The sequence below is a fragment of the Oncorhynchus tshawytscha genome, linkage group LG03, assembly GCF_018296145.1.
Source record: "Oncorhynchus tshawytscha isolate Ot180627B linkage group LG03, Otsh_v2.0, whole genome shotgun sequence".
Taxonomy (NCBI): domain Eukaryota; kingdom Metazoa; phylum Chordata; class Actinopteri; order Salmoniformes; family Salmonidae; genus Oncorhynchus; species Oncorhynchus tshawytscha.
In genome coordinates, this window is record NC_056431.1 from 72,613,424 (window position 1) to 72,624,553 (window position 11,130).

General features: G+C 46.3%; 1 protein-coding gene across 3 annotated transcripts in view; it reads right to left on the reverse strand.

Moving 5' to 3' along the window:
• Positions 1 to 302: 302 nt before the first annotated feature.
• LOC112246521 (FERM and PDZ domain-containing protein 4-like) overlaps positions 303 to 11,130 on the reverse strand; it is a 62,844-nt gene continuing 52,016 nt past the window's right edge. Inside the window, exons 9-18 of one of the 3 annotated variants that reach the window (XM_042319977.1) lie at positions 11,052 to 11,130; positions 10,397 to 10,533; positions 9,832 to 9,958; positions 9,398 to 9,487; positions 8,742 to 8,924; positions 6,103 to 6,235; positions 5,005 to 6,006; positions 3,375 to 4,628; positions 1,381 to 2,606; positions 303 to 1,304 (exon numbers count right to left, since the gene is read on the reverse strand). The exon at positions 11,052 to 11,130 is cut by the window's right edge and continues 41 nt beyond it. In XM_042319977.1, the coding sequence (XP_042175911.1) occupies positions 2,434 to 2,606; positions 3,375 to 4,628; positions 5,005 to 6,006; positions 6,103 to 6,235; positions 8,742 to 8,924; positions 9,398 to 9,487; positions 9,832 to 9,958; positions 10,397 to 10,533; positions 11,052 to 11,130 (3,178 nt within the window). In that variant the 3' untranslated portion in view covers positions 303 to 1,304; positions 1,381 to 2,433. The other 2 variants (XM_042319978.1, XM_042319979.1) reach the window with 2 other exon arrangements.

Consider the following 11,130-nt stretch of genomic DNA (forward strand, 5'->3'; position numbering starts at 1 on the left):
TGGTCCAGGAGAGTTTTTGGTATAAATTATGAGAAAGATGAAGTAAGCTCCCTTCACTCATGCAGAAAGGGGCTTGGCTTTATTTTGAAATTGATCATTGAAAATTGAAATGGACCTTTACATTGTATGCCATTTGTTATCAGAAGAATAAAGGAGACCATAATCAGGTTGCAGCGTTTTAAACCTTTAATATGTTACAGTGCTGACTACCTAAATAACAGGAAAGTACTCAGTGAGCATGTGCAAAGATTCATAAACTACGGTGGATTCAGCAAATGAAAAAGATTGAGGTCACAATGGACTGTAATCACATAATATAATTTATTGTCTTTCACATTGATTTGTCTAGAGCTCTTTGTCATATAATATGTATCATGTGTAAAATAATATTTCAATACAATGAATACAAATATAATGCAGATCCAATAGAGGTCTATCTACACATTACACCCCATTATCAATTTGTAAAAGTATACTTATCAAGTAATATCCGTGTATATACCCTAAGGTGAATTCTTTTCTGGTCAGAGGCCTGAATATAATCTCTTTTAAAAGTGTCATCACGATTCAGAAAAGGCAAAGATATGTCACAGCAGTTCACATTGGTTTGAGTCGAATAAACCCATGTCTCTAATGTATGGCTTTGAAATCACTAATCAGAAAGACAACCGTGTTGTTCTGTTTACTTGTAAGGGAGTGTTGTAATTGAGCAACTCAGTGTATTGACAATAGCAGACATGGTGGTAGAGTGATGTGTCATCGGGGGAACTGCCCGAAGCCGTTTCAGCAGTTGCAAGCAGACATAACTCCTGACGACCTCGTCACCTTGGCTACCAGCTCGTCACCTTGGCTACCAGCTCATCACCTGGGCTACCAGCTCGTCACCTTGGCTACCAGCTCATCACCTGGGCTACCAGCTCGTCACCTTGGCTACCAGCTCGTCACCTTGGCTACCAGCTCGTCACCTTGGCTACCAGCTCGTCCACCTTAGCTACCAGCTCGTCCACCTTGGATGCCAGCTCGTCACCTTGGCTACCAGCTCGTCACCTCCAGCTCATCACCTTGGCTACCAGTTCATCACCTTGGCTACCAGCTCGTCACCTTGGCTACCAGTTCATCACCTTGGCTACCAGCTCGTCCACCTTGGCGACCAGCTCATCCACCTTGGCGACCAGCTCGTCTACCTTGGCTACCAACTCGTCACCTTGGCTACCAACTAGTCACCTTGGCTACCAGCTCATCACCTGGGCTACCAGCTCGTCACCTTGGCTACCAGCTCGTCACCTTGGCTACCAGCTCGTCACCTCCAGCTCATCACCTTGGCAACCAGCTTGTCCACCTTGGCTACCAGTTCATCACCTTGGCTACCAGCTCCTCCACCTTGGCTACCAGCTCGTCCACCTTGGCGACCAGCTCGCGCTGACCGGCTCTCATGGCTAAAGCCCTCCACCAGTGACATGCAGGCCTTTGTTAAGCAGCAGAGCATGTGGAAACTGAGTCAGGGTGAGCAGGGTGCACCAGGGCCATGTGACTACAGGCGCTGCCTCGCTCTAGGGCCTTCATGGAGAGCAGCTGGCTGAATCTCCACAGGTCGGGCTACCTGACCTCTGACCTCTGGACCTCTCTCTGGCCCCCTCCCAGACCTTCACTGGAGCGCACCAGGACATTATCTAAAGGGAATCTCTCTGTGTGTCTGGGACCCCCTTGGGGAGGCTGTAAGTCTTCCCTTCAGTGAGTTCACATGGGCCAGCATTGTTCCCAGACTCATATCACTCACAGTCACAACACTGGCCATGTTGAGCTGTTCAGCCACAGTGGAGGGTCCAGCTCCAGAGGTGTATAGAGAGATTGTGTTCTCTACCTCAACACTGAGGTTGCTAGGGAGTGATTGGGTTCTTTGACCTCCAGAGAACGGCTGTGGGATGGGGTTTTCTCTACCTTCATCTACATCGTCCCCAACCATGTTGGTCTTCCTCTTGGGGAAGCATTGAGTGAAGGGCCCGTGGCACCTCCTCCAGGCTCATCCACCACCTTCTGGGGTGCAGTCTGGGTAGTGGCATGGCTCGGAGCTGCTTGGCATCCAGTGATGCTGGCAGCAAGATGGAGGCGCCTCTGAAAAGCCTCCTGCCAGAGGACTGAGAGCTAACTGATCTAACAGACCATACTGGGCCCTGAGACAAGCTCTTGGAAAGTGTCTTGGAAAAAGCTAATCTCCCCTCTGTGGCTTGGTGGGGTCATCGGGTGACTGGAGTCTCTGGGCGCTCCTCCCATTCAGAGTGGCTTTTGTTTTTTCCAGCAGCGCTTCGAGGCTCCCAGATCCAGGGTGTGATGCTGTTCCAGCTCCTCCTCAACATCCGACTCCTGAGGCTGCTTGTGATACGTTCACATGGGTGTACGCTTGAGAGGAATGCCTGGGTGCAGTGTGGAAAGGACTCAGGGCTGTGGCAGCCCTGCTGCTTTGGCACACTGGGAACACTGGACTCTGGACATGCTGCTGCTACTGGTAAATGATGGTAGTGAGTTGGTGGTGGGGGTGGCGGCGGCGTTTACCTCAGAGAGAGCTGAGGAGGAGTCTTTCCCACCAGCCATCTCCAGCTGTGTACAAGCTACACTAGGGGGAGCAGAAATACAAAGAGAATCGTTAAGCATCTCCCTGACAACATGGTGCATTGCTTTGATCTCTCATCACCCTTTCCTGTTTTCATCAGAGGACTTTTTTAGAAAGATTTTTTCTCTAATTATGCTTTCACAACGTAGCTTGATTTCTAGAGAATGGTGTAAAATGTAACAACGTTGCATTTCAGCACTTTGACCAACTCTCCCTGCAGCAAGTGTTGTATAATGCACTGAGAAGGCCTCACACACAGGAATATTATTACAACAATCCTCTACACATCACAGGAGGTTGGTGGCACCTTAATTGGGGAGAACGGGCTCATGTTAATGACTGGAACGGAATCAGTGGAATGGTATCAAATATATCAAACACATTGGTTTCCATGGTGTTTTGATGCCATTCCATTCGCTCCTTTCCGGCCATTATTATGAGCCCTCCTCCCCTCAGCAGCCTCCTGTGCTACACATGCATGCACTGTATTATTGTATGAATACTACTGACATTCTACTGTCTTCCTGTCTGAAGGGATAATCATACCCTGTCACTCTGACGCGTATCCTAATCCCCACTAGTGAATCATTTATCAACAGCCACACTTCCCTCCTGGAATTGTGTCTCCCAAAGCCACTTAAAAATCCACTTAAAAAGTATATTTTCCTGTGTTTTATACATATTTCCACACTATGAGGTTGGAATAATACTGGGATAAGACCTGTAAGCACACAGACGTCATAGGAAAACACTTATTTAGTTGTACCTGTGGTTTCTTTGATCTTGGGCATCCGGTGGCAGTCATCTCCTCGTACGGTACCGAACCCAGGCTCGGCACTGGTGGCTGCGTGGATCTTCCTCAGCAGGGTGGGGTCCATGGTCTGATGTCTAGCCTTGCCTTGCTGTGTGGCCTGGCCTTGGGTGCCATACGCCTTCTCCTCCCAATTCATATGGCCCATTCCCTTGAGGGAACACTCCGAAAGTAGATGCATGTTTTCTCCAGCGCAGAGGGGGGAGTCCCTGGGCGTCACACATCTGCTGCTTCCTGTACTGCAGCCAGCGTCTATGGAGGAACACTGTGAGCTCTGGAGGGAGTGGACACCCTCGCTGCTCTGTAACGATGGCATGTGCTTACTAAGGTGGTACTCATATAGCCGTGTGCCATCCTGCTCAGCTGAGGGGATCCTCGACTGCTGCTGCTGCCGGTCGCTGCTGGGTAAATTGGCTTCCTGGGTACTGTGGGGGTCTTTGGCATGGGAGTGTGAATCAGCGTCTAACCACTGGCTCCTTTCATTCCAGTCCTGCTTGTCTCCCTTAATTGTTACCCTGCCAGAGAGGGAGGCTTGTGAGTCATTCACACAGTCTGGGGGAAGATTGTTGGCCATTTTGTTTTCAGGCGGCCGGTGATATCTTGGGGGCTTCTCTCGATACGGATATGGCGTTCGCCCCAACTCGAATTGGTTCATGTACGGAGATTCCCTTACAATAGCATTATATTTGGGTGGCTCCCCTCTATTTGAGTGGACTTTGCTGTTTTGCTTTTCTCTTGAGTCACTGGTATCTCCCTGAATCCTGCCCTCAGGGTCACTGTGCTTTCCTGGCTGCTTGCTCATCAAAGAGCCCATGTGCAGTTTGCTAAAGTAGTCGGTGGGGGACTTGGTCTCCATGGTCTCTGGCTCCATCTCTCCCCTTTCTGAGTATATGATCTGGGTGGATGACACACCCGGGGACTTGGCCCCTTCCTCTTTCTTTTTCTCCTCCTCCTCCTCCCCCTGGGTCTCCCGAGGGTTGTGCTGTATGGCCAGGGCCTTCCCGTCCTCATACTGTGTTACAGGCAACTCTATTTTCTCCTCAGTCAGAGTGTGGTAGCCCTCAGTGGTGGCCACAAACAGTCTCAGGTGGGTTTCAGACAGTTTCTGGGCAGCGACCAGCTCTGAGCTCTCTGTCATCTCAGAGGAGTTAGTCTCGTTGCCAGAGTCTGACGAGGACTCGGGGCTAAATGCCCTTGATATTTCTATACCTGTGTGCCACAGAGAGACAGACATTTTATTAACAACTTCACCTGAGGCACCTGAGAGATATTATAAAATGGTACACATTTCATTGGTACAAAAAGAATGAAAGCTACGAGTTGAAATGCATTTGTGCACCGTTTCATAAATTATAAAAACAAACAAAATGATACACAAAAAAAGCTCTGGAGACAAAATGATGAGTCACACAGCAAATGTTTTACGTTCAAAATGAATGACACATTGCACACACAAAATGGAAACACAGAACAAAATGTTTTTTTTTTAATTGAAAAATCAACAACAACAAATGAAAAACGCTCATGTCTGGTTAATTTTCGTGGTGTTAATGAATAAACGTTACAGTAGTGTAAGAAGAAGAACCTGAGCTATTTTCTGACTGTGGTTTTGGGCTCTGCTCCTCAGAAGCTGCCAGGGCTTCCAGGGCCTGTAATGTGGACACCACAGCTTCGTCCAGGGCCCCCTCAAGGCCCTCCTCCACCTGTGTGGTGACTGAGTCTATGATGGACACTGGGATATTATCACGGGTCCCCTGGCTCTTCTTGACAGGCACCCGGCCCGCCCCGTGCTGCTCGTCCTCATCAGAGCGGTCCCTGAAGCCTGGGGGCGGGGCTGCGATGGCCAGGTTGAGGGAGTGAAGCAACACATCTTCGTTGTCTTTCTCGTCCTTACCCTCCCATGGCGGGGGCAGGGAGGTCAGGTCGATGATGTCATCGCTGGACCCAGAGAGCGTGAGGAACCTAGCCTTGTCCAGATCCCCCATCAGTCCCATGTCCTCCTCGCAGCTGATGTCCTCCTCGTCCTCGTCCGCGTCTGTGGTATCCGCATAGCAGATGTCGTGCAGCAGCGGCTCCTCACTGCACTCGGTGTTGCCGAAGATTTTGTCAACGTACGGATATCCCTCCCCGGCCATCCCCATGAGATCCCTGCTGTTGTAATCCTCATCTAGTCGCTCATACATGGGGTCGTGTAGAACCTCTGGGCCTTCCTCCATCAGCCTCTGGTATCCCAGGTTCTGGGGGTCCACACTGTCTAACAGAGGATCCCCGAAGGTGAAGGAGACCTTGGCACTGCGGGGGGAGTCCTGGGGTTTGGGCCTGGGGACACAGAGGTAGGGTTGGGGATGTGTTGGACCACTGGTTCCCCCTCTGGCATCCACCCTCTCTGCCATTTGCATGCAGTACTGGGGCGGCTGCTGGATGTCAGTGATATAGCCAGGGTCCATGTAGTCTGTGTCTCTATTGGTGGAGGGCTCTCTGGTGCAGCGCTGGTTGTTGTGGTGCTGGTGCTCCTCACATCCCCTAAAGGAAGCGCTGTATGTCCACTCTATGGCCTGGTAGACCTGCTTTACTCTGGAGTCATGGCCTGAGGATAGGAACCAAACCAGGGGTTGATAATCAGATTTCTGCAATAGCAGTTAAATTGTATGGACTTAGAACTGTATAGAGCCTAGAGACTCACCGGTGTTGTCTACATTCCCTGGTTTGACCACGTTGAAGATAGAACGCCGAGAGTTCACCAGTAGTCTGTAGTATCCAGCAGTCAGACAGGCCAGATTCATTGCATCAGTGGACTCCATTAGCAGAGTGATGGGCTGGAAGATAAGAGGACAACAATGAACACACACTAACTGGAAATAGACTAAGATAGAGTAATGTCAAGAGCTGAATTAAGACAATACTTAGTGTTATTCAAATGGTTCTCATTGAGCATTCATTTCCTTGCTCAATATTATTACAGAATATTATCTTTTTGCTTATTAAGGCAAAGTACCAGAGGCTGTTTTTTTTAGTTGTTGCATCAAATGAGCATTTCTGAGATTTTAGGGTATTTTGGTATTAGTACTTTAAAAAGTAAACACAACATTTCTAAAACTTGATGTAGATTTATATTTTATTTTGTTTATCATACTTCCGTCATAAAAATGTAATGAATTTTAACCACATTAAAATGGACATAAATCCATAATTTCAAAGCTCACTACAAGTAATGACACTTCATTTCAAAAATGTAAACTACGTAATCACCAAAAGTAATTATTGACAGGGCCATAAACAATAACTAGTAAAGCTGCATACTCAAAGAAAGGTTCAAACCTCACCTTTCTGGTTAAAATACATTCCTGAGATGTAGTCACTTTTTAAGACAAAAGCGCAAGTACACAGTACAAATATGATAACAAATTGGACATATTTCCTATTCAACAAAACTGTATGTATAAGGCAAAATTACTTATAAGCTTTCCAAATATAGCATAATCAAATGATAAAATGACTAACTATAAGATTTCACCTTCCTTATAACTGTAAATTACATATTTGTATGTTTAGTGTTAGAGAAAACGTGCATATTTTCTAAAGGTCTCTCTTGATCAAAACATTGGCCCCCATCCCTGTGAGTGTCACACACAGCTCTAGCTTGGCTTTCTGAACTCGTTGGGAACTCGCCTTTCATTTCATGTCCGTCTATGAATAACAAAGTGTTTTTTGTTTAAAATCTATGAATTATTTAGATTAATGGCTATTAACCGATCTCTGAATGTGCTACGATGTAAACATTGCAGGTATTTGCTTTGTCTGTGGCGCCAGCTTCAAGTGCTTTCAGATTTCACATCCTATAGTACGTCACACAGGCTCAGAAAAATACTACTGTGTCCGTGGGAATAGGGCAATTTTGATCTGCGGTATCCACAGATCGATTTCTAAGCGTGCATGTCAGACGGAATCGGTACCAGAACCGGGCAAGTCCCCTAAAAAGGGGTTTGAGAGATGAAGTGTGGATCCAGGGAAGTTCGGGTGAGTTGTAGGAAACCAGATGTGGAGGCTGAGGTTTGAGTGAGCTGGGTTGGGACAGGGTAAACAAGTTCAGAGGGGAATCCAAGGGAGTTATGGTGAGCTGAATCCAGAACAGGGTAGCAGGGCGGGGAGATGTGGAACAGGAGACAGGAACCAGAGTCAGAGCAGCGAGATGAATGAAGATTACGATCTGACAGAGTGAAAGTGGCAGGACTGAGCATTTGTAGAGGTCTAGATTATGGAACGGGTTGCAGCTGGTGGGGAACTGCTCTGACTCCAGCACACCTGTCTTCAACCACACAATCACAGAGAGAGAGAGAGAGAGAGAGAGAGAGAGAGAGAGAGAGAGAGAGAGAGAGGGAGAACTAGGAGAATGGCTGCAGGTCAAGGAGACACTGGATGTCCACTAGGGGGTGTGGCAGGAGCAGATGTGAGAAAGGGTCTGAATACTTACAGTATGTAAATAAGGTATTTCAGTATTTATTTATTTGATACATTTGCAAAAGTTTCTAAAAACCTGTTTTTGCTTTGTCATTATGGGGTATTCTGTGTAGATTGATGAGGGGGGGGAGTATTTGATCAATTTTAGAATAAGGCTGTACCGTATCAAAATGTGGAAAAAGTCTAGAGGTCTGAAAACTTTCCGAATGCACTGTAAATTCTCCAGACTTGTATCAAGGAAATTGTTGATATGTTGTAACATTTTTATTATATCACATTTTTATTTGGAAATATGCACCAAAAATGCAGTTTACCTACATGTTTTTGTATTTTTATAGATTAAAAAAATATATATATATAACCTTTATTTAACTAGGCAAGTCAGTTAAGAACAAATTCTTATTTACAATGACGGCCTACAATGACGGCCTACAATGACGGCCTACAATGACGGCCTACAATGACGGCCTACAATGACGGCCTACAATGACGGCCTACAATGACGGCCTACAATGACGGCCTACAATGACGGCCTACAATGACGGCCTACAATGACGGCCTACAATGACGGCCTACAATGACGGCCTACAATGACGGCCTACAATGACGGCCTACAATGACGGCCTACAATGACGGCCTACAATGACGGCCTACAATGACGGCCTACAGATAGAAAGATTTAAAAACTATATATCCACAATCCGTTCCTGAAGTGTCTTAACAAAATGTTACATATTTTTTATAGAATATTTCAGAAAAAGTTTTATATTGGTGACAATATTCAACTGATAAAAAGTTAATTGTGTTTGGATTAATGAAAAAATAAATACCACACTCAGAATGAGTTAATTTAGAAGATTTCACCTTCACATCCAGAACATGTAGCTCTACCCTGACGTTCTTCTCGTCCTCTGTGTACATCTCGATGCGGTTGACGTGGCTGAAATCAGCCAGCAGCGCCACCAGGTTAGTCTTGGTGTTGATCACATGACTGATGCCATACCTGGGACCCACTAGTAGAGTCACCTCTGTGTGCTTCTCACCTTGCTGTGGGCATAAAGCAGAAAGGAAACCATTGAAAGACAATACACACGGGGGCGGACTGGGACCACATATCGGCCCTAGCATTTCTAACACACCGGACCATTTTTTCCCCTTGAGGCCCCCATACAGGCCCATTTTTTTCCTTGAGGACCCCACACAGGCCCAATTTTTCCCTTGAGTCCCCCACACCAGCCCATTTTATTTATGGAAGCACCCACACCGGCCCATTTTTTTTCACTTCTGGCCCCCATATTAGACAGATAATGATCATTTTGTGCAAAAAATTCAAGTTAGACAGGCCCACTGCTAATAATGGACCAGCCCATCTGGCATTTGCCCGAAATGCAGATGGCGGCCTGTCTCTGGATACACAGACTCCATTAATAACTTATAACTTATTATGATATAATATTCTGATATTTGATATTTGATGTGTCGTTACTCAAAAGTTCAGAAAATAAGAGGTAGTTATTTACCAGCAGTATAGATTTAAACACCCGCCCTCCATACAGTCTCAGGTCACTGAGATACTTCAGATAGTGGACCTTGGCCTGCAGTGCTGACAGCTGAAAGAGAACATGAGCAATGTAGGCTACTGTCATTGTATGAATGTGCACAGAGGATTTATTTTACAAAGAAGGTGGCGCTGTGAATGGTCACAGTGACGCATTACATTATCTAACAGTGGGAAATGTATGAGAGCATGAGACATCAGGTTGAGTATTCCACTAGGTGGTGCTCTTTTCCAATGTGCTGCATTAAGAGTGAGCTGGAGAAGAGGGGGAGAAGAGGAGACAGAAGAGAGGGAGAAGAGACATAGAGAGAGAGAGAGAGAGAGAGAGGAGGGAGAGATGGAGACAGAGAGAGAGAGAGAGAGAGGAAACAGGAGAGAGATAAAAAGGTACCCTACCTTTTTTCCAGGAGGTACCAGATTCTGGTTGGTTTTGAGAATGTGTGTTAGGGCTTTCTTGATGTTCTTCTCTTTCATACTGGATAGTACTGCAGGAGGGAGGAACAGTGCCAAACCCCACTCCTTCCTGTAGAGCAAGAAACCATGGTAACGCAGGTTTAATGTACAACAGCAGAATGCATTCGTCCAGCAAAAATCAATCACTTTATAAAGAGGGGATGCATTGATTAGCCAATAGCTAGTCGATTATAATCAATATCCATATTAAATACCTGTGGTATTTATGACACACCAATCAATGGGGAAATCGTTACTGTATCTGACATGGATGTAATTCCTTCATGAAGACACCCAAGCCAGATAATGATTTTTTATTTCCAGATTAATCTCAAGTCACTGAGTAAGTGTTGAGAGTCTAATGTTGTGAGGGTGTCAAAAGCTCTCATAACAATGTGTTGCTGGATTGAACATGCAAGGAAATGCAGTGCCATGTTTGAACTTAGACATTGGATCTGTTCTGTGTTGACCTGGTTGTGGGAAGCACTGTGAAACCCAAGCTACTCACTCAATGTACTTGAGGGAGACTTTCTGCGATTGTTTGGTGTTAATGGTGAGGATGTACATCTGCAAGGCAGCCAGACGCAGGGCTGTGTCGTATTTCAGCTCTGACCCAAATCTCTCCAGCACCACGTCATTACAGCTCTTGAAGGGGAGAAGAGGCGGAGAGGAGAAGAGGAGAAGAGAGGAGAGGAGAGGAGAAGAGAAGAGGAGAAGAGAGGAGAGGAGAGAAAAGCAAAGGGGAGAGAGGAGAAGAGAGGAGAAGAGAGGAGTAGAGAAGAGAGCAGAGGAGAAGAGAAGGGAAGAGAGGAGAGGAGAGGAGAGGAGAGGAGGAGAGGAGAGGAGAGAGAGAGGAGAGGGAGAGGAGAGGAGAGGAGAGGGAGAGGAGAGGAGAGGAGAGGAGAGGAGAGGTGTTACACTGCACCTTGAACCAGACAGTACACAGTAACTATGGTATGAAGTTACATTTGGCTCCCCTAGTAACTCTGGTTGTGGTGAGCTCCAAGTCAACAGCAGATCATTTACATTTTTTCTGAGCTAAAGTTTCTACAAGGAATCTTAACAAATACAATGAATATCATAGAAAAATATACATTTTGATAACACAACAAACCTGATACGTTTCAATCAGGCAGTGTTGTCGTCCATGTGCTGTGACTCACCTGAACATAGAGGTATTCAAACGCCACTGCATCTCTCCTCAGGAGGTCAATGGGGTCCTTCGGTACAAAGCTGATGCGG